This window comes from Zootoca vivipara, chromosome 8 (genome assembly GCF_963506605.1).
Source record: "Zootoca vivipara chromosome 8, rZooViv1.1, whole genome shotgun sequence".
Classification (NCBI taxonomy): Eukaryota; Metazoa; Chordata; class Lepidosauria; order Squamata; family Lacertidae; genus Zootoca; species Zootoca vivipara.
In genome coordinates this window covers 47,451,522-47,474,195 of record NC_083283.1, presented here as the reverse complement: position 1 = coordinate 47,474,195, position 22,674 = coordinate 47,451,522, and the positions used below count along the sequence as shown (strand labels likewise).

The following is a 22,674-nucleotide window of genomic DNA, read 5'->3' as shown; positions in this document are numbered from 1 at the left end:
TAGAGTTGGACCTAGACATTCTTTGAGTACTCCCATTGAAATAGTTGTGACTGACGTAACCCCCTTAGGGCCCATTGATTTCAATGGTTCTGCTCTAAGTAGGAATAAATCTGGATTTGACTGTGTTTCTATATATTCTGGGGGTGGGGATATTAGAAGGACCACCACCTTCTAAGAACTTTGAAGAAAAACAAAAGTAAATACAGTTGTACCTCTACTTACGTATTGCTCCGGATATGTAAACTTTGGGTTGCGATCGCAGCAAACCCGGAAGTGTATACTTCTGGATTTCGTCGCGTGCGCGGGGGCGCGTGTGCACAGAAGCGGCGCCCCCGGATACGGACTTTTCAGGTTGTGCATGGACTCCCAGAATGAATTAAGTTCATATCTGGAGGGTCCACTGTATATATTTTAAAAAATCAGTGTGCATAATTTTAGTATTCATTCACTTCATATTTCTAAATGCATGTCAAAGCAAAAGTATTTTCTGTAGCATTTTTAGATTCTGTGCTAGGTTTGAGCCTGCTTGCAGAATAATAGAACTGAGTGAAAGGACTTTTTTTCATACAGCACTTAATTACTGTATTTTCCCGTGTATAAGACTAGGTTTCCCCCCCTAAAAAATAATGCTAAAAATTAGGGGGTGTCTTATACACGGATACATCTCCCCCCATTTTCTTAAACCCGAGTCTCCCAAAATAGGGGGTGTCTTATACATGTGGGCGTCTTACAGATGGAAAAATACAGTAGTTTATGGAATTCAGTGCCACACGGTGTGGTGTTGGCCACTATTTTAGATGACTTTTAAAGGAAATTAGGCAAATTTGCAACTGAGATATTTACCAATGTTTACTTTGATTGTCCAATGGAACCTCTCTGTGTTATAAGGTAATATGCCCCAGAATACCAGTTACTGAGGAACCATAGTGGAAGAAAACTATTCATGCCGTGTTTAAGAGCTTCCTGGAGAGGTTGTGGTTGGCTGCTGCTGAAAAGAAGATTCTGGCTTTGATTAACCCGTTCTCTCTCTCTCTCTCTCTCTCTCTCTCTCTCTCTCTCTCTCTCTCTCTCTCTCTCTCTTTTAACACAGTCAAGGTCTTGCAAGGACCTGTGTACTGGCAATACCAACATTCCCAAACTTGGTTTAAATTCATTTCCAGAAAATCTGTGTTGTGAAGTATTTTGCTTTCATTTTGCAATTTCAGCTCTTGCAAAGTTTCCATTAAATTCCATTATGTAAAAAATTATCTGACTACTTCGATATCAGACTAAGGATGAGGAGCATATGGTTTGCTGCTGAGTTTCAATGAATCTATTTCCTCCTCCTGATCTAGATTTCAGTTAAAATTATCAAAGAAAATAAAAGTGTAATGATTTATCATCCAAACAGCTCATGGCATATGGTGGAAAACTGAAATACTCAGTAGCTTTTTATGCTTTGGATGGCATTGGAACCTCAAACCTTGAACCACAAATCTTAATGAAAGGGGGTCGCACCAGTAAACAAGTCATCTATGTGGAAATTCCTGCTCCAGAGAATGGAGTAAGGCGAGATGAAGAAATAGAAATGATAGAGGTGAGTTTAAAACATTTCAATTAGATGAGTTAGAGGCTTTGCCTGCAAGAAAGTCTTTTTCTTGTTTCTTTTGTACTTTGGAACTCCCTGAACATTTGAGTTGGGACCATTTTGCTCAAGCGAGATGTAATCTCTCTTCATATAGATCTGGGAAGGAGTCTTAGATGCCTGTTAAAATTCCACACATATTGTAGAAACATGTTAATCTTAGATCAAGGCTTTGTTTGAAAACATTATAGATACTATGGATGAAAACAGATAACAGCAGGTACACACTGCATTTGGACTGTTTTAATACCTCTCCAGACTGGGTTGTGCACCATTTGAAGATATAGGCTGGGTTCACAAGTAACACTGAGCCATGGTTGACATGAGCCAAGGTTTATAAACCAACAACAAACTATGGTTTTCAAATTCTGGCGTAGCACAATATTGCAACATAGGGATGGGCTGCAGTGTAATTTTATGTTGCTCGCACAGTCTGTAACCATTCCCCTGCCATATCAGAGTGCATGTGAAGACAACTTAAAGAGCTTAAGTGTTTTGGCTTCTGCCTGGAACCAGATTCATTGGTTGTGCAAGTGCCTTGTTCCTCTTCTCTTTCATTGGAAAACTAATACCATCAAACAACATTGTAACATTGAGTGTTCACAAGTGATGCAAATTTATTTATTTTTCTTTAGAGTGCCTGGAAATATTTTAATTCGGTGTCTGATGAATCTGTTTCGCATTCTGACTTCATGTCAGTGCTGAGCAATGTTGAGTACATCTTGATAAAGGCATCGTACGGCCAAGGATTACAACAAAGCAGGTAAACCTCTGTTAACTACTCTACCTAGAGGCTCTTAACTTTGATAAAATGTGAGTAAGGTAGTAAGGATGTTATCTTGATATAAGTGATACCCAAGGGCCACTTTACTTTAAAAACCCTGAAAGCCTTCTGTGCAGCAGTTTGCAGTGGAAAACTGGTAATGTCCCAGTGCATGTGGGAAACTGCTTGTGCTTGGTGAAACACTCTTTGGTTCGAGTCTTTTATTTTTGTTGAGGAAACTAAGGGTTAAATTAGTAGGACTCAAATTATTAGTGCATATTTGAGAGATTACCAGCATAGTCAAGTTATAAATGGCAATACCTAAGGCAGGCTGTTTTTCAAAGCACTGAACTGGGCTCCAAACCAAACTTTGTGATTGAAGCACACCCCTAGTAAACAGTCAAATTGTAGGTTCTGTTTCCTAAATGAACATCACTGCATCATTTTTTTATTGGTTTTATGTAATTATCTCTTAGAATCTCAAATGTCTCTATGGAAATTGCTATGAAAGCTGATGAGATACCCTTGATTAAGGAAGTGGCCCATCTCATTGAGAAATGTATATGCCCTGAAGGTTATGCAGGCCTCTCGTGCCAGGTATGTTACTTGCTGGGGCTTCTTAAAATATCTTCTGAACAAGCAAAAGTTCAGATGCCGTTTAAAAGCATGTTCAACTCTTTTACGATGTAGGACTGTGCACAAGGATACTACAGAGAGAAACAATACGTGGAGAAGTCTGCCAATCTTAAAGCCTTCCCCTCACTAGTCCCACCTTGCGTGCCATGCAGATGCAACAATCACAGTGATGCTTGCAACCAAGAAACAGGAAAGTGTTTGGTATGTGGACTCACTAAGGCTAGGCTGGATTTTGTCACAGGGAGGGGGAGGGGGAATTCCAAAGAATGAAAGTTCATGAAAATCCTATTTAGTTCCTGTCAGGGGATTGTTGCGGCTACTCTCGAGTAAAGACGCTCCAGCCTGCTCTGTCTTTAAGAGCTTTATTGTGCATACTATTTACAGTGCAGAGATATCAGAAAACATGACTGCCTAGTCTGATTCAGAACCCGGCAATGGCACTTGTCTGCTTTTGCGCCAGCATAATAGTCTGGGGACCCCAAAACCCCGCCCCCTTGCCCTACGTCTGGGTCCCTGACCCAATGTGGGTACCGGAAGGGGCTGCGTGCCTTCTCCTGTCCTTTGGCTGGAGCATTGCAGAGGCTCTGACACCTCACTGTGCTGTCCTTCCTCCTCTGGCCAGCTGGGTCGGTGCCGAGGCTCTGACACGTCTTGGAGCCCCCTCTCCACTCCGCTCCATTCCTCATTCCCTCCTCCTGACCCGCTGCTTGCACGCTGGGCAAAGTGCTGGTCAGGATGACTGGGGGAGGGTCCCTGTAGGGAGTCCCCCTGACAGTCCCCAAATTGAAAATGTGAAGTATTCTTTTTTTACACTTGGATGGAAGCTGCACACTGCTTTGGATTAATTGGTCGGTAATCAGAGGCATGTTTTTATTTCATTTAAGCATTTATTTAAAGGTACAATTTCGTGCGCACACACATTTTTGCAGCAATAGAGGATGGGGTGGGCAGTGTAGTAATTGTGCTTAACAAATGCCAGAATATCAGGGTGTGAGATGGAATGTTCCTTTTCCTTATACCTTGCTGTTTTTCTAGATTTCAGCCTCTTTCCCCCCCACCCCCCAAAGTTAAATGTGCTCTGTTGAATTTTTTGCTTTCATTTTAAACTTTTTTGCCTGCTAGGACTGCAGAGATAATACAGTTGGTGACCAGTGCAGTGTTTGTGCTCCAGGCTATTACGGCAAGGTGATTGGATCTGTCAATGATTGTTCTCTGTGTGCATGTCCAAGAATGAGCCCAGGGAGGTAACTAAAAATTAACTTTAATGTTTTTAATGATTACTATTGTTATACTTACTGTTTCCAAGTGGTACTGTAGCAAGGTAGAGGCTGTATTTCTAGGAATTTTTTATCTGTTGGTTTGTTTTTTAAATTCCTGGGCTAAGAGATTCCATTATCAGGGTCAGTGTGGGTAGCTTGAGAAGTAATGGCGATATATGATGAAATGGCTAATCCAGGGCAGTATCTTTCCACTGAACATTCTTTGTGAAGTGTGTCTGTGGGTGCTTCCATACAGAAGCTCGGTATTGCAAAAGGATCGTTGAAATATCATAAATGGATTGTTAGCTGCAGGTTTTCTTTTTTCTTTTTTTCATTTTAGTTTACCAGGTTTCCGCAAGCAAGGGTAGTTTGGATCTCATGGTAAAAACATGGACTGATATGTTGATGCCAGTGGTGCCTTGTGGGCACTGCTAAAAACTCGTGTGCATGGGGAGCGCTGATTCCACAATACACATCCATTTGGAAGCACCCTATATCTAACTGAGATATAGTTCATACAATCAGTGGTGTGCATTCGATGCAGCAATAAGCAGCTATACCATCAGCAAAAGCGAGGCTTGGATTTCCTCCTCGTGTGCCCTCCCCTTCCCCCAATCTGAGGGGGGAGCGAGGCACAAGCAGAAATTCTTGCCCAGACAAATGGTTACTTTAACCCTCCATTGCATACAAACCAGTAGAAACACATATTCCTGTGTGAATAGGTTTTTTTGTGGGTATACAGTGGTACCTCGGTTTACGAACACCTCGGGTTACGAACTTTCGGTTTATGAACCATCGAAACCCGGAAGTAAGTAACCCGAGGTTTCCGAGGCCCATGAAGGCCTCCACGGAGGCATCGGAGCGTCCGCGACTGGGACGCAGCCACGGAAGCGCTCTGATGCCTTCACGGAGGCAAACTGCGCAGAAAGAAGCCTTTCCCCGATGCAAGTGCCCTGCACTGCGGCCGCGTCTCAGTCAAGGCGGCTGAGTAAAGCGCGGGAAACCGGGGGGGGGGGGTTTCCCTTTGGAAGCTCTTACCGTGCATTTAGAAAAGAGCTCCCAGCAGCAGCAGCAGTGAGAGGCTTGGCGAGTCGTTTCGCTACACGGCGGTGGCGGCGCTCGCAGCTCTCCTTCCCTCTCTCCGCGGTGCCGGCCGGGCGACCTTCCTGAAGCATCCGCTTCCAAAGGGAACCCCCCCCCCCGGTTTCCCGTGCTTTACTCAGCCGCCTTGACAGACGCAGCCTCAGCACAGGGCACTTGCATCGGGGAAAGGCTTCTTTCTGCGCAGTTTGCCTCCGTGAATGCATCAGAGCGCTTCCGTGGCTGCGTCCCAGTCGCGGACGCTCCGATGCCTCCGTGGAGGCCTCCATAGGCCTAGGAAACCTCTTGGTAGACAGTAATTTTTTGTTAAATTGCTGCTTTAGGGGGTGTTTTTCATCGTGTGGAACGGATTAATCCTCTTTCCATTATTTTCAATGGGAAAGTTTGCTTCGGTTTATGAACACTTCGGTTTATGAACAGACTTCCGGAACCAATTGTGTTCATAAACCGAGGTACCACTGTATATGAATTCTTTCTAAAACTTGCTCTTTTTATTTCTTTCTCCAAGCTTTAGCTCCACATGCATTATGAAAGGTGTGAGTGATTTCTACTGCAATGCTTGCATCACTGGATATGAAGGGCAATACTGTGAAAGGTGAGGGATACGCAGAACCATCAAGAGGCTTCCACTGTGGGTTGGCAGCTTTGGGTTCCAGAAATTGGGTAGATTGCCCATTCTATAGGATCTGCACTGGGTGCCTCCGAACCGAGTTAAAAGTATGAATGATAACTTACAAAGTCCTCAGACAACTTGGGACTTGAGAGAATGGCTCTGCCCATGTGTTAAGATTTTTGTGGTCTAGTTACCAGGTGAGATAATATTACTCAATGAAATGAGTTAGGACCTTCTCTGTGGTGACGCCCTCACTATGGGATGCCCCTCCCCCTGAGAGATGGTTTGTGCCAATGTTACTTGCTTTTTGGCGCCAGCTAAAATCACATCTCTTTGCCCAAGCTTTTGCTGGAGTCTGATATAGTAAAATGGCCTGTCGTTGAGCGAGGGCCCTCCTGCAGCCATATTTTAAAGCATTTTATATGGTGTTTTAACATCAGCATTGCATGTGGCTGTTAAATTGTCTTGCATTGTTACAGGTTGCAACCCACCTTGGGATTGTGTGCTGATGAAGAGTGTATGCTGAAAATTGAAGAAACCAAATAAACCAAATAAATAAATGAACCTCTGTTTCCCTCTAGGTGTTCGCCAGGTTATTATGGCAATCCTAAAGAACCTGGTGGCCACTGTCAGCAGTGCCAGTGCAACCCGAATGGTTCTATTCACAATAATTGTGATCATATCTTTGGGCAATGCATCTGCAAAAAAGGTGTAACAGGGCAGCTGTGTGATGAGTGTGAATCAAGGCACATTCTCATGGGAAATGAATGTGTTGGTAAGTGTCCCCCTTTCTTTTTTGCTTTGATGTGTTAATAATACAGGCAACTTCCAATTTAGGCACATCCGAACGATGAGTGATCATGCAAGCGTTCACATCACCAAACCCGGAAGTAGCCCCCAAACATCATAAAGATGTCATGAAAATGGGCGGGATGCTAGAAGGGGGCGGAGTGGGCTTAGGCATGCTCCGTCGATGCATATGGTGGTCCAGAAAAGAATGAGGATTTCCTGTAGACATGGGGTGGTGTTTGTTGATGCTGCATGTAGATACAATTGTTACATAAGACTGCATTCCTAAGCACACTTGCTCAGAAATAAACTCTGTTGGAATGAGTGGGGCTTGCTTGTTAGGTGCTATCCAGTTTTGCGTATTGAACTAAAACTTAATATTTTTTTGAAATGGTTTCTTCAGCTTGTGATGACGACTGCACAGGATTGTTGTTAAATGATTTGGACAAACTAGATGAAGCTGTGCTTTTGGTAAACCTTACTGGCCCTGTCCTGGTGCCCTATGGGATACTTGCAGACTTGGAAAATGCCACAAAGCATTTAAAGGTATGTAAGATGTTGCTTAGCTTCTGTGTTGGGTTAGCTGCTCATGTTGTCATTTTTTACTTTTGTTTATCAAGAAGGTTTTGTGACCATATAGACACGTTGGAGTGTTCTGGAAGCAATAATAGAACAAAAGTGCTATTAAGGTAGTTGTCTACATTAAAATTCATGGCCAGTAGATATGTTCTTTGTTTATCATTCCTAGTCATGAACACTGAGCTGAATATATTTGAGTACATAATATTCTTTTTTTTCTTCTAGGAGTCTTTTTGGACTAAGAAAGAACCACCATCCTCAATGGAAATCATGAGTGACCATCTTGTAACCCTTTCAGGTGATACAGATCAGCTGCACAGAGAGGTAGGAATCTTGCTTGTTTGTTCCCAAAGATATTTCAATAGACTTATTTCAAAATGATCTACAGAAGTTTCCCATGGGGTTTACTGAGGTTGGTTTATAAATCAAAGTCACTACAATGACTTGGATCTGCTAGACTATGGGTACAAATGGCAGCTGGGCAGAGCAGTCCTAAGTCCTGGTTAAGATCAACTGGGTGGAGCAGGATCAGATCGACCACTTTCTGAAGCCCTACTGGCCCACTAACTAGGGCAGAAGGTGTAGTGTGTGTTTGTGTGTGGTTTTTGTCATCCAGATTGGCATGGCCACAGAGTCCAGGTTGGGTGCCTCTCTGAGGAATGGTATGGCCTTGGATCCAATGGGTCTATGGCTGGCTTTGTTCTGTCACTGCTCCACCTTGTAACATCCCATTTTAGGGCACTACACTAGCTACCCCTGCCAGAAACAGGACAAACTACAGGTCACATCTGCTGCGCTTAATGCAACCACAACAGGTGCTTCAGTGGAGCTTCCATCAGAAGTTTGTGGAGGCCAGCAGACAGAAACATCCACTGCATCATAAGCCCCTCCAGCGGCAAGAATGAGGGGATTAGGATTCTAGCCTTAGATTTTTTTTACCCAGAAAATACTAAACTGCCTTGCCCAGGCATCCCCAAACTGCAGCCCTCCAGATGTTTTGGCCTACAACTCCCATGATCCCTAGTTAACAGGACCAGTGGTCAGGGAAGGTGGGAATTGTAGTCCAAAACATCTGGAGGGCCAAAGTTTGGGGATGCCTGGCCTTGCCATTACTATAGGGTTTCCCTCATAGATTTGGGATCTTTTCATTACCAGCTATGACATCTCTAAATTATAGCATTAAATATTTGAAATGATTGATAATTTGATTCTGTCAGGATTTACTATGACCAATAGTAATGACATGTTGATAATTCTCTTGAACATATGATTGGCTTTTGCTGATCCCTTTATTCTTCCTGCAAGATCTGGTTAATAGAAACCAGTTAATCTGAAAAGAAATCAAATAAATGCATTTCATAAATTAATGTTAGTTTCCTGTATGAGTCAGTATGAATTCCAGATATGCTCTTCATTCTTTGGTTCAGCCATTGAAACCACTGTTCAAATAGCAACTGAAATAAAACCACAATTTGCTTTTATGCTAGCTATCTAGGATATTAGAAAGAGGAGGGCTTCTCCATAATGCTGCAGAAAGGACCTTGAACAAGAGTCGAGAACTGGCTATATTTATCGACACATTACAGGCAACTGTTAAAGGTAAAATTCTTGATGGCAGGCTATAGTAATTATGTTTTTGAAATACAAATACGGTATTATTTGTGAAAATCATTTATAAAGAGAAAATATATTTGGTGCATTTGTACAAAGTACTAAAACAATTCTTTCGTAACTTACTTTTTCTTCCATCTAGTACTTGGGGAAGTGGCAGCATCCCTTAATGAAACAATAGGTATGGATTTCCATTTGTCAAACAGGACATTTCAAGAACTGGAAGATGAGATCCCCATCATGTTGGATGTAATGCGTGGAAGATATTTCAAGCAGATGTACCAAGACAGTAACCTTGAATTAAAGTAAGCCAACTGGTGTTTCTGATCATGCTTCTATTAACATATGCAATGAACATATAGAAAAGTATATCTAAAATGTTTTTAAAAGAGGAAATTGCAGGCAGTAGGCTCCGAAGTGTGTCAATATATTAATTTAAATGAAAGCTTAATATGTGATGACTTTAGGAGGTTTGAATCAAGCTAGACAAATGGTTTTTTTAAAATGCATAAAATGATTTGATTTTCAGCTGTGCTTTAAACAAAGCCACAATTTCTATCTATATCTATCAATCAAACAATAAATGTAACTTACATTTATATGTTCATTATTTGAACAGTTCCATGGTCCATGAACTAGATAATGTTGATGAGAAAATCAGAAACTCTTATTTTTATCTGTTACTACTATAAGCAAGGAATTGAATTTGAAACATGGGAAAGTAATCAGTGCTGGAAAATAAGTGAACCTTATTTCATTTAAAAAATAAATTTTAAGAACTGTGTTTTGGAAGCATTCAGTAATATTTTTAAAGTGATACACAGGAAAATGCCAAGAGCTCAGTCTTTTGGTTAATATCAGTATTGGGGATCATTAGTCCTGATACCTTTTGTAGACCTTTTGCTGTCACAGGACCCTGATCGGTAATTTCCCCATAAATTTCCCTTCTTTCAGTGGCAATGGCGAGTTTATCATCGACCTCATTGTGTGGGTGCGCAGGCATAATTTTCAGGCTCAGACCAATGCCCAGTAGCACCACCATTTATAACACCACCATTCTGGTACATCAGCAGTGTAGAATAACCATGAATGGATCACCAAAACCATAGCAATAGCCACTGGACTGGCATTCCTGCTGCTTGCAAGCCTAAGAAGGAAGAAAGAGGCAATGAGGTCAGACTGTGTGGGTGTACTGATGAGCACACCAGACTGGCTCCAGTAGTGGATCTGTGCATCCCTGACCTCACTGCCACCACCTCCCTCCATGGGAACCAATGGGAATGCCATTGCCAGGATGCTGTTGCTGCAGCTCTACCACAATGGATGAGCCACCCCTTGCTACTAAACAGCCTGATTTTTACAACACTTCTGGCTGTCGCACATGGTGTTTATAAAATAATTTATTTAAGTAGAAGGTAGAGGCTTTATCTCTGATCTTAGTCCTGTGGTGCTTAGTGCCAAGATGGAGAGAGGAAATCCCTCTGCCTGCTCTTTAGAGAAACTTTCTCTAAAAAGCAGGTGGCGCTGTGGTCTAAACCACTGAGCCTCTTGGGATTGCCAATCAAAAGGTCAGCGGTTCGAATCCCTGTGATGGGGTGAGCTCCCGTTGCTCTGTCCCAGCTCCTGCCAACCTAGCAGTTCAAAAGCATGCCAGTGGAAGTAGATAAATATGTACCGCTCCAGCGGGAAGGTAAGCGGCATTTCCATGCGCTCTGCCTTCTGTCATGGTGTTTTGTTGTGCCAGAAGCAGTTTAGTCATGCTGGCCACATGACCTGGAAAGCTGTCTGTGGACAAACACTGGCTCCCTCGGCCTGAAAGCGAGATGAGTGCCACAACCCCAGAGTCGCCTTTGACTGGACTTTAACTGTCCCGGGGTCCTTTACCTTTACCTTACCTTTCTTAGGAGCTTCCAGAGGGATCTTTGCAGCCAGATCCAGCCCAGTGCCGGAGTTGAGTTGGCTGGCACACCTGCCTTTCTCACTGGTGTGTGAGAATTTGTCTATGAGTGTGTGAAGGAGCGTGAGAGAATTCTGTGTGCCTAGTGTATGTGATAATTCATGGTGATAGGAAACTACGTGCATTTTTTGGGGGTGGGGGGAGAAGTCTTTTTTTCACCCTGCCCACCAAAATGTGATATGACTATTTATCAATCGACTGTGTCTTTCTACAACTTTTGATCTGTTCTATTTTTAAGAAAGCTTGTGTAACTGAGTGTCCTTTCCATGTTTATTAGAGCTGCAGAACACTTGTTGCTACGAATCCAGAAAGAGTATGGGAGACCACAGCAGGAATTTAAGAACTTTCAAAAAACTGCAAAACATATATTATCAAACCACAGCACCAGACTTCAGGAAGCCAAGGATCTTGTGAACGAGGCTAGAACTAACACAAATGAAACCATGCGGCTGCTTTTCCTTATTAACAGCAACCTCAAGGAATACTCTGTAAGGAAACTGGCAATATATGTCATTTGATTTTACAAGAGAAATTGTAAAGTAGCTTTTAAGGGAAAATTGCTTTAAAAATGGATTGATGTTAACATTAGTGAGAGAGGAAAGTTTTTACCTTTTGTGGTCCTTTTAAGTATAAAAAGCCAGATATACGTATTCTATAATAACTGTTATTACAAAGTATTAAATTTGCCCACCGTTGCATTTATGCCACAGCAAACAAAGCTGAATATTCGAGAAAAGAAGGAACTCTCTGTTATGCTGAGCAGAGAAGGCAAAGTACAGGTGGATGCAGCTGCTGCACTTGCTGAAGATGTAATTAACTCTACATCTGTAAGTTACTGAACACTTGAGTCATCATTTGTTAAAGTGAATTATCCATGATTCAGCAATAACTAATCTTGTATATTCAGAATCTAGAAATCCACCGGGATGGACTGATCCTATGGAATGGCAAACTAAGGCAGCATGTGGATGACCTGGTGATGCAGATGTCCACTCGAGGGGCTGTGGATTTGGTTTACAGAGTGGAAGAACATGCAGCTGAGTTACAGAGAGTTGCTCATGCATTAGACAGGTGAGTGTATCATGAACTGAAGCATGCAGTTGACTATATTACTGCCTTTATCAATAAAGTCACCCCAATAGGCCTGCTGATCTTGATGCCCTTCTGAGTTTTGCCCTTGGAGTTTAGCCAGCATTTTAAGCTTTCAGTTCCTATACAGGATGAACAAGGAAGGCAAGGATGCAGGAACTGGGATTTAAATGACTGTTCTCTTGGTTGAGGAATCTAAAGAAAATAAGTAAACCAAATGAAAGCTAAAGGGCAAAGGGAAGCTCAGTTAGTGTGGCTGCCTTGGGTATTAGGGGAATGTACTGCTCAGAGTTTAAGCAGTACTACAGTATAATGTTTTTCATTTCATGAAAATTCTTTCTTTGTTTAAAGTACAATAGTAAAGCAACTTAAGGGTTTCTAAAATACGGCATGTCCCCCAATTGTGCAATGTTTAAATTGTCTTAAATGTTACATGAAAAAGTTACGATTTTTTCTCTCCTACTGCAGTGGTCTCTTGAATGTTAGAAATGTGTCCTTGAATGCAACAAATGCTGTCTCTGCCTTCTCCACCGTTAAAAGTTTGATTGAAAGTGCAGCGAGTCTAGCAGGTGATGCTTATAGGATTGTAACTGATGTGGTAAGTGCCGCTTTGAGAACTGAAGCACCCTGCATTCTTACTAAAACCCATGTTTCACTCTCTAGAATGGGGCTGAGGGACCTTTGGCTCTCCAGATGTTGTTGGACTACAGCTTTCATCATTGGCTGTGCAGACTGGGGCTGATGGAAGCTGTAGCCCAACATCTGGAAGGCCACAGGCTGACCACCCTTTCCCTAGAACCAGAATATGTACCATATTGCAGGTCTCAAAAAAAAAAAAAAAATCTCCGATATTCCTAAGGTATAAACAAAGGCAAATTTGAGCTTGGATGTAATTGTTTGATTTGTTAGTTCATGGTCACAACCCATTCTCATAAAAGAGAATGTGAATGACTTAGGACTGGTAACAGTAATCAGCGGTGGAGCAAGCTGATCAGGCACCTGGGGTGGCGCGTGTGCCCGGGGGCAGGGCCAGCCAGGGCAGGACGCTCCGCGGGGCCTCCGAGGACTCTGCCTGCCTTCTCCCACTCAGCCGCCCTACAGCTGAGGGGGAGGCTGTGGGTGGACTGTTTGGGGCAGGGCGGAGCCTGTGTGTGCCCAAGCCACTGCATCTCTCACAGGAGAGACATGTGGCTCAGGCGTGCTGCAGGCCCCGCGGTGAGTGCCGCCCGGCATTTTGTCACCCCCCTCAGTGGTGACACCCAGGGTGGTTTGCCCCTACCTCCACCCCTGACAGTAATTGGCATTATTTTTTCATATTATGAAATTACTTAAAAGATTAAAAAATAACAATAATCTTGAGTTAGAGTGTAGACCTGTGCAAACTGGGAATAAGCTGCCCTGAACTTAAGTGTGACTTGTTTATAAGTAACTATCCATAGGATTGTGCTGTATACTCAGAAGCAAGTTCTGCTAAGTTCAATTGGACTTACTTCTAAGGGCACAGGATCTCAGCCTAACTGTCAAATCTAGGATGCCTAAGAAGGTAGATGTATAGTGACTGCATTTATACAAGGTAATAAAAACCTTATACAAGTACTGCATTTAAATACTGGATATGTTCACAATGCTCCATTTCTACATGTTGTGTTCTACTATCCAGTATAGTCATATTTTTGAAGCTGCTACTGTTGTTGTTACATCATTTTCTAAGAAATAAAAGTTTTGCAGAACTATTAGGATTGAGGAACATAAACCAGAATAATATGTAAACATAAGAATGTAATTCTTTAAATTCTGGCCATACATAGGAAAAGTCCTGATTGGCCGGGGTGGGTGGGGAGAGAACAGCAATAATACTCCCCCCCCCCCCAAAGAAAAATGTAGGGCTTTGCATATATATAAATAATACTTTTCATATGGTAGATTTGTTCATATTTAACAATGTTTCCTTACTTGATTATTTTAAGCCAAAAGAAACATTTAATTCTACTGGGAAAAACATTCTCCAACTTGGCTCCAAGTTTTTGACTGAAGCAAAAAGTTTGCACAAGAAGTATGAAGGTAAGTATAAAATATGGATAGCTAATGAAATGTTGACTACCAACTGATGGCCATTATTAAAACAAGTGGAGTAAGTCCAATTACACCCTCTCCCTTTAAAAGGAGAGAATAGTTTTTTAACTTTCCATCAGCAATAAACAGAAGTTGACAAAATGCTGACCCTTTGCATTACTCCCGTTCCCAGGTGATGTGTATGTATACAGACTTTTATAGATGTATATCCCACATCACCTCCAGCTATGGAAGCCATCCTACTGGAAGTCAGTGTGGGGTTTTTCTTCATTTGCTCTTCCAGTGACATATGTACCTGCTTGCAAATCTACCATCAATTTTAGTCCCTTTCATGCAGGCCTTTTTTGCATTGAAAAAATGCTCTTTGTTTTGGGCAGTGGGCCAGTGGGGAGGGCTTTATAACTGATGTAAGGGCCTAGCAATCAGCTGGCTGCTGGTGGAAAATTGTCAGAATCATCCATCTGCAAAGTTGGCAGATGGTTGGTTGTTCACCTCATTTTGAAAGTTTGCACATCTGTTTGCAAAAGGGGTGATTGTGGATCCACAGTGTGTTTGTCATTCAAGCACTGTACATATGTACACAGTCTTAAGAGGAACCAGAATATTATTTATTCACAGTTGGGTGGGAAAGTGTTGTCACCTAAGATGAACAAGTCTTGCGGGAAATTGGTTCCAAAAAAGGATGCTGAATGCAAAACTCTCTGCTTATAGATACCTGTGTGGAAAAGTCATGATTGAACAGGGGAGATCTCCTGTGTACAGCTTTAGTGCAGTGAGCCTGCAACTTATGCACATTTAGCTTGTGCACATTCAGCTTTACATGCTTGACAAAATATTATTTTAAGAGTGTGGGGGGGAAGGGGGTAGTGTCCAGGAAAAAAGACTTCAGCAAACCCACCCACCATCGATCCCAATGTGTTTTGACCATACATGATTTTGGCTTTAGATGAGATCTCTAGAACGTAAATGCTGCATAAGTTCTGGGCTTACTGTATTATGATTTATGTCTTAATTGAGAGGAAAGCTGCCATTAATTTAATCAGAATTAGATCAGCATAACTGTGTGTTGGATTTGGATATCGAAGAGGTCTGCACTCAGCCGTGAATGTTACAAAGTGACCTTGAACCAGCCACCATCCTAGCTCACAGGGTTGTTCTGAACATCAAATGGGATGGGCATAATCATGTGCTTGAGCTCCTTTCAGGAATGGTAGAATAAAACTGATACTTACTGTATATTAGCATGGAGTATAACTATTTAAGAAACATGTTATGAACCTGAACCACTTCCACATTGCCCTTCTGGCAGCATACTTGGCATTAGAGAAGAATTTTGACAGGGTGTTTGCTGTGTGTGTTCTCTTGCAGCATGCGGTTTGGCTCACTTGTGCTATATAAAGCCTTTTCCTGACATGCTTTTACAGTACATCTGCTCTCATTACCATACTGTGGTCTCTACTACGGGGTCTGATTTGGGGCGGATGTTGAGGGAGATGGACAGGAAGACTATTAGACAACTGGTCTTGCCTTGCACCTATGCATTGAGTTTGATAACCTTGGAAGCAGTGGTGTAAAGAAGCAGCCAACTATGTCAGGGTTACAAGTGTTTATTTCTCCATAGGGCTTACATCTGGATTAAATGAGATGAACATAAAAGTGGAAAAACTTAAGGAGAAAGCTAGTGGTTTCACTAAGCAGTTTAATGGCTCACTGTTGCAACTGTCTGCATTGCCAAATGGTAAGTGAAATCCATCTTGACTTCCTCTTCATTACACAAGGCAAGTATATTTAACTTGAGCAGCACCGCTGGTCGTCACTAATTGGAAAGTTCAGCAATATCTTTACATTTTGAGAATGCCGTAAACAGAGGAAATGACAGTGGCATGTAAGAAGAAAAGGTCTTCATTCTGTATCACTTTCTTGGATATGTACCATATATGATCGACATTTCCCTCCCCACTCGCCTGGAAGGGTTCCTTTGAATTTGCCACATGCAGAGAAAGAAACTTTCAGTAGGCAGCTTTTACTCATCGTTGCTCCATATCCAGACCAGGCAACAGTTAAGATATTGACATCCTGCCTGGTATTCATCTGTAAAGACACAGGAGCTCTGAAACAAAATGAAACAAAAAATCAAAACCTTTGTAACCTTTAAGCTGTAATGAAGATTTTAATTGAATTCATTGAAAGCATGCTGCTGAAACAGTAATGAAATGAAGAGCCTTAAAAGACTTGAAAACTATAGAACTTTGCATAAGTAAAAAAAAGAGAGAAGGAAAAAGAATAGTTCTATTGTGTTGTTCTAAATAATGTTTCTTAATAATACAAGCAACCTAATTAAACTTTATAATAGCTTTTCTGTTATATTTTTAAACAAGCAAGGGACTTTACCTAGTTTAAGATAATAATAGCTTGGAATGCATAATTTTTTTTAATGGAAGAAAACCAGACTTTTAACATCTACTGCTTGTTGAGTTCATTTGCAGTAGACAGTGTCTGATTTTTTTTCTGCTAGAAGATGCTGAGTCTGCTTTTGATGGCCCAATTAACTTAATACTGTTCAATGAGCCAACATCTCTTTTAAGATTAAAGACCAACCCATTTTACCACTCAGGACATTAAGGTGCATCGAAATGTAACATCTGTTGACTAAAGGAAACCTACATTTAAATGTTAATGCAGTGAAGGTAATTAACTTGATGACTACTTAAATCATAATCATTCCTTGATGTTAATAAATTAAAATATTTATCTTCTGCTGTGTGTACCTGTATGTTTGAATCCATAGGGAACTAGCAGCTTTGTTGGGGATGTGGGTGCAGTTTAAGTTGGGGAAACCGCATGGGAAAAGAATTAATCTCTCAACTCTCCATGGCTAACAAACAAGTCTGTTAAGGGATCTTGTTCGCTTATCTCTCGCATCATAAAATTGTAGAGTTGGTAGTTCAACCCCCTACATACCCAGTTTGGTCTCAAAACTGGTAGCTAAGACCCAAAGCCTGAGTTTTCTGCCCCAAATGCAAGTAGGTAATCTACTTATGTTGATCATATGTTTCAGATACCAGTGAAAATATTCTTGCTGTAAGAGAGCTGGCTGTGTCTGCTAATGCAACTGCTCTTAATGGTTTAAGGCACACGGAGGTTTTTAGTGAGAAGTTCCTGAACACTTCATTCACATTGTCTAAGGTTAATGAGACATTGCGCAAAACCAATGAACTTATAATCGACTCATCAAAAGCTGGTAGGTTTACTGCTTCATTGCTCCCTAGAAATGTCCCTGCATGTGAGAGGGGGGTTAATTTTTAAACCTAAGTATTCCTTATCTTTATTTACATTAAAGCTAGTTTATACTACTTCTCTTAAAAGTGTGCAGATGAGATTTGCTAAATACCTTTCCCATTACAAGTATGCATTTCAGAATTGCAATCCTAAATTAATAGGCAATAATTATAAGAAATGCTTTAAACTGGCCATTACATATGCATTTTGTACCAGTGTATATTTTTTCACTTGAACGCAACAAAATCTTCAGTTTTCTCCTAAATTCAAGCAATAGCACCCTGTTTCAAAACCTCAACTACTTCTTTTTTTGGCAGCAGCGTCAGCTGAAAGAAAAGTGAATGAAGTTGAAATCCAGGCCGGCCTCCTGTTTAGTAGGCTGAAGCCTCTGAAAGTGCTGGAAGAGAACCTCAGCAGAAACATCTCGGAAATTAAAGAGCTCATCAGTCAAGCCCGTAAACAGGCCGCCTCTGTAAGCAGCTTATTCTCTTCTACATGGTCTAGGAGGGGGAAATGCTACTAAGCTTCAATGCTACGCACATGCCCTAATCAATAGTGTATGTGTGTGTGTTGCAGTATGAAGACACAGGCCACAATTCAGGGTCTCATTGAATATCCAGTAGCACTTTTGATTTCTTTCTTTCAACAACATTATGCATATATATGAACTCCCAGCGGTTTAAAAGGTGATTTATTGTGCAGTGCATCAAATTACTGGTTAGGAAAAAAGAATTCGAAAAGCTTTACAGGGCATGAGGAGTTCTGCAGCTTGTACCCATAGTAGTTCTTATTAGTAATGTTGTGCTCTTTGTTTTCTTAATCCATCAGAGTTTCTAGAGAAATATCCTTTATGTGAAGTTACATTAACATCTGTCAACTTATTGCTCCTTGTGCTGTAGTTCATAGATAGCCTGCTGACATACTAGCTGGCAGAACTGTCCCCTACAACAATTTTACTTGGTTCCTTACCAAGATGTTGTAAAACATTTGACCCTACATTGGCAAAACAGAACTTTAGCAAATTTCTTATATCACAATGAATAGGTGTCCCATTTACGTTTAGAATTCCTGGATCAGAACATGACAAAAATGTTTCTGTTTCTTTGTCTGTCTGTCTGTCTGTCTGTCTGTCTCTCTTACTCTCTGTTGCTTTTCTATATATAAAGGCCCTGCACTTCATAAAGTCCCAAAGTTGCGTCATTAAAATTAAAATTTAATTAATATCATTTATTATTTAATAAAAACACCGTTATTGGTGGTGGTGATTAATACTATAAATACAACACAATCCTAGTAACTAATTGGCTCAGGCAAGTCTAAACAATTTAAAATTTGACAGACCATTTCTGAAGACATGTACAACATATATACAAACCTTGCCTTTGATTTTTTCCTCTTTTTTCAGATTAAAGTCGCTGTGTCTGCAGAAAGAGACTGCATTCGTGCTTATCAGCCCCAGATACTGTCTACCAACTACAATACATTAACATTAAATGTTAAAACAACTGAACCTGATAACCTCCTGTTTTACCTGGGTAGCAGTGGTAAAGTAAGCAAAAGGATTTTAAACATTTTATATGGCAGGCAACTCTTTACCAAAGACCAAGTGTTCTGGTCATATACTGGAAAACCTATTAGCTGTCCCATTATACCTAAATTGCTATTCGGTGATAGGTCACCCTACCTATTCATATACATTCATTGGTGAAATGGGGATTCTAATCCACATTAGAACCTGTAAGGGTGGTGTTACGGCTACTCTTGAGTAACAACATCCGAGCCTGCTCTGTCTTTAAAAGTTTTATTGTGCATATTATTTATAGTGCAAAGATGGTAAAGAACATGACCTCTCAGGCACTCGCAGAATCCGGGAGTTGACGCTTCCTGCTACGTGTCCAGCATAAGAGCTTGGGAACCCCAAAACACCGCCCCCACTCTTGCATTTCGGTGCGTGCCTTAAATCAGGCGACGGAAGTGGCTGCCTGCTTCCCTCCACCTGTTGGTCAGGGCTCTCCTACGTCGCTCAGCCTCAACTGCTCCATCCCGCTCACTTCCTCAATTCCCCCACTGCTGACCCGCTGCTGCCACTCTCACTGGTTGAGGTGCTGGTGTGGAGGATGGACGGAGGCTCCCTGTACTGAGGTCCCCTGACAGAACCATAGAATTCTAGAGTTGGAAAGGACCCTGAGGGTTTTCTAGTCCAATCCCCTGTAATGCAGGAATCTCAACTAGTTCATACATTGACAGATGACCATCCAACCTCTGCTGAAAACCCTCCAAGGAAGGAGAGTGCATCATACAGAGCTGTGATATTGTATCTATGTAAGCTTTTGAATAGTCCAAATAGCAGGGGTAAGCAAGGGGTTCTTAAATTTGGATCATATGATCTATGAAATACATGGAAAGATGCTGTTCCTGACATTAATAGCATGCATGATTGCTTGCAGCTAATTTGGATTATTTTGTATAGTGGTTTGCATTTATACAATAGCAATTGGTTCTTCAACTACTTTCTGGGAGTGCCAGCTGTATCTTCAATTAAACAATCCTTCGGATAATTAAGCTTGGACAATTTTGTATTATTGGCACACCTTACAAATGCACTGTTAGTTTTATTTTCCTTGAATGCTTCATTTGCATATAGCAAGTTTAATGGTCCCAAAAATTCTGTATAGAGGTTTTTGTGGGGGTTTTTTTTAGTGTTTAAGTTGTACTTAACGCTGTGTGTGTGTGTGTCTGAATTATTGAACCACTGTCTTCTCGAAACTCAGGGTGTTCAGATTGCCAATTTTATTTTCAGTATTCTTGTACAAGTGAATTCAAGTATTCTTGAATATGCAAGTGATGTGGTGACTACTTATTGCAGTGTTTGGCCAATTTTAGCCATTCCAGGCCATTAAAGCCCCTCTTTTTTTAGCAGGGTCATGTTGCTTTGTTTGAAATGGCCCAATCCGCAACGTGAGGTCAAGTGATACACACAGTTTCCCTCGGGGAATCATTCCCATATGGGCCAATGTTGTAAAGGGTTACTGTGCTGCTTATTTAACACGTGAACTAAGTCTTATTTGGATTTGATCAATGCTTTCAAATACTGACTTTTAGTAGCTGCACGTTCACCAGCCTTAGCCATTTGGGCATTTTCTCAGTGTTTTGGCAACCTTGTTTTTAGACTGATTTCATGGCAGTGGAGATGCGACGTGGGAAGGTGGCCTTTTTGTGGGATATGGGCTCTGGATCAACAAGGCTGGAATATCCTGACTTTTCCATTAACAACAACAGATGGCACAGAATACATGCTACAAGGTAAGATGTAACTGGTGTGCAACACATGCAATTAATGAACCAGATCTGCAGAGTCACCAATAAACCTGAAATAATTACTGTCTAGAGGAGAATTATTATTATTTTATTGGAAAGCGCAACGCATAAAAATTTCAGAAAAATTCCCAGTTCTTTTTTAGTTATAAGTATATAACACAGATTGGAAGTTAAGCATGCACAACTGTTTTTAATCCCCTTATTATTTGTGATAATTAGGTTTGGAAGAACTGCCACTCTGAGTGTAGAGGAGGCAAACACTTCTCAGAAGCCCTTTATGAGAACTGCCACCTCATCTGGGACAGCTACAGTACTGGATGTAAACCAATCAACACTCATGTTTATTGGTGGACTTGGAGGGCAAATAAAGGTGAAAAAATAATAGCCATGCTGTAATCCTTCATTATTGTTCATTTTATTGACTTCCAAGTTGCTTTCCACTCACTGTTCTGTCATGAACAATAATTGCCACACATTCAGAGATGACAGGAGATATGTTTAGTAGCATTTTTTTTCCAAATCATGCAGCTTCTCAGCTGGCAGATCCTGAATGGATATCATTTTTTGTATTTTTCTTCTTATTTTAAGCCACCTGCTCACATATACCGTGTTTCTCATATTATAAGACACGTCTTATATTTATTTTTTCCTCAAAAAAACACACTATGGCTTATTTTCAAGGGATGTCTTATTTTTTTCCTCCTCCTCCTGCCGCGGCCGGCATTGCTGCTGCTCCTATCACTATGTCTTATTTTCGGGGTATGGCTTATATTCCTTGAATGCTTAAAAATCCTGCTATGGCTTATTTTATGGGGATGCCTTAAAATATGAGAAACAGGGTAACTATGAATAACAATATCAGTAATGCTCTTATTTGCCTGGTACAATTTATCCTGATTATCAAGTTACAACTTTAGGCCACGGATTGCTGTTTATCTGGATAAATGTCAAACTCCCTTTTTTATTATCATTCATGGTGAATGTGTTTCTTCTGTAATAGAAATCACCTGCCATTAAGGTTACACATTTTAAGGGATGCATGGGGGAAGCATCCTTGAATGGCAAATCTGTTGGACTTTGGAACTATGTGGAGAGGGAAGGCAAGTGCAATGGATGCTTTGGAAGGTGAGAACATGAAACAGTTTATAGAAATCTGTAATTAAAACAGGAGTTGTCTTGCATGCTTGCATAAATACAGCTCCTCCACAGGAGTGATCTTTTGTGTGGCTGGGTCCAGGTTCCAAAGCACACCACCATGGCTGTAGAAACTCCTTGGGGCTTTTATTTGGTGCAGTCACCTGCCATTGTTTCCTGTGAGCATATTCAAGTTCCTTCTTACCATTTTACAGAATCCACTTGAAAGGAAGGGAGTACATGTGCTTCATTAGAGCCAAACTTTCCCCTCCCCAAATGCAGATGATTTTTTTCATCCACTTCCTGGCTTGTGGTAATTATAAGTTGCCATGATATCCAAATTGAGCAATCTTTGGTTCCTGCTAAAAACAATGCCTCAAAAAACTAAAGAGTGTGTTCTGATTCTTGTTGGGCAGAATGCTGTAGTTACCGCCAAGTTTGAAAGTCACATGAAACTGGTGTAAATGAGAGCTAGCATGGTGCAGTGGTTAGGACCAGGAAGACCTAGGTTCAAATCCCCAAACAAGTCATGAAGCAAACTTTCAGCCAATCACTATCTTTCCACTTGACCTACCTCACAGTGATCTTATGATCACATGACAAGGGGATGATATCTATTAGTACTGCTACTCTTAGGAAGTAGATAAGGCAAAATAAAAAAATTCCTTCAGTAGCACCTTAAAGACCAACTAAGTTTTTATTTTGGTATGAGCTTTCGTGCATGCACACGAAAGCTCATACCAAAATAAAAACTTAGTTGGTCTTTAAGGTGCTACTGAAGGAATTTTTTTATTTTGCTTCGACTCAGACCAACACGCCTACCTACCTGTAACTAGAAGTAGATAAGGG

General features: G+C 41.1%; 1 protein-coding gene across 2 annotated transcripts in view; it reads left to right on the top strand.

Moving 5' to 3' along the window:
• LAMA1 (laminin subunit alpha 1) overlaps positions 1-22,674 on the top strand; it is a 94,882-nt gene that overhangs the window by 55,162 nt on the left and 17,046 nt on the right. The window contains exons 26-48 of one of the 2 annotated variants that reach the window (XM_035125216.2): positions 1,391-1,576; positions 2,260-2,387; positions 2,864-2,984; positions 3,078-3,224; positions 4,146-4,267; positions 5,892-5,978; positions 6,578-6,771; positions 7,189-7,331; positions 7,590-7,688; positions 8,852-8,963; positions 9,118-9,280; positions 11,210-11,420; positions 11,643-11,741; positions 11,840-12,003; positions 12,490-12,619; positions 13,989-14,082; positions 15,716-15,832; positions 17,153-17,335; positions 17,691-17,845; positions 18,779-18,922; positions 20,543-20,676; positions 20,911-21,061; positions 21,692-21,816. In XM_035125216.2, the coding sequence (XP_034981107.2) occupies positions 1,391-1,576; positions 2,260-2,387; positions 2,864-2,984; positions 3,078-3,224; positions 4,146-4,267; positions 5,892-5,978; positions 6,578-6,771; positions 7,189-7,331; positions 7,590-7,688; positions 8,852-8,963; positions 9,118-9,280; positions 11,210-11,420; positions 11,643-11,741; positions 11,840-12,003; positions 12,490-12,619; positions 13,989-14,082; positions 15,716-15,832; positions 17,153-17,335; positions 17,691-17,845; positions 18,779-18,922; positions 20,543-20,676; positions 20,911-21,061; positions 21,692-21,816 (3,209 nt within the window). Of the gene's footprint in view, positions 1-1,390; positions 1,577-2,259; positions 2,388-2,863; positions 2,985-3,077; positions 3,225-4,145; positions 4,268-5,891; positions 5,979-6,577; positions 6,772-7,188; positions 7,332-7,589; positions 7,689-8,851; positions 8,964-9,117; positions 9,281-11,209; positions 11,421-11,642; positions 11,760-11,839; positions 12,004-12,489; positions 12,620-13,988; positions 14,083-15,715; positions 15,833-17,152; positions 17,336-17,690; positions 17,846-18,778; positions 18,923-20,542; positions 20,677-20,910; positions 21,062-21,691; positions 21,817-22,674 lie in introns of both variants that reach the window. The other variant, XM_035125215.2, reaches the window with a different exon arrangement.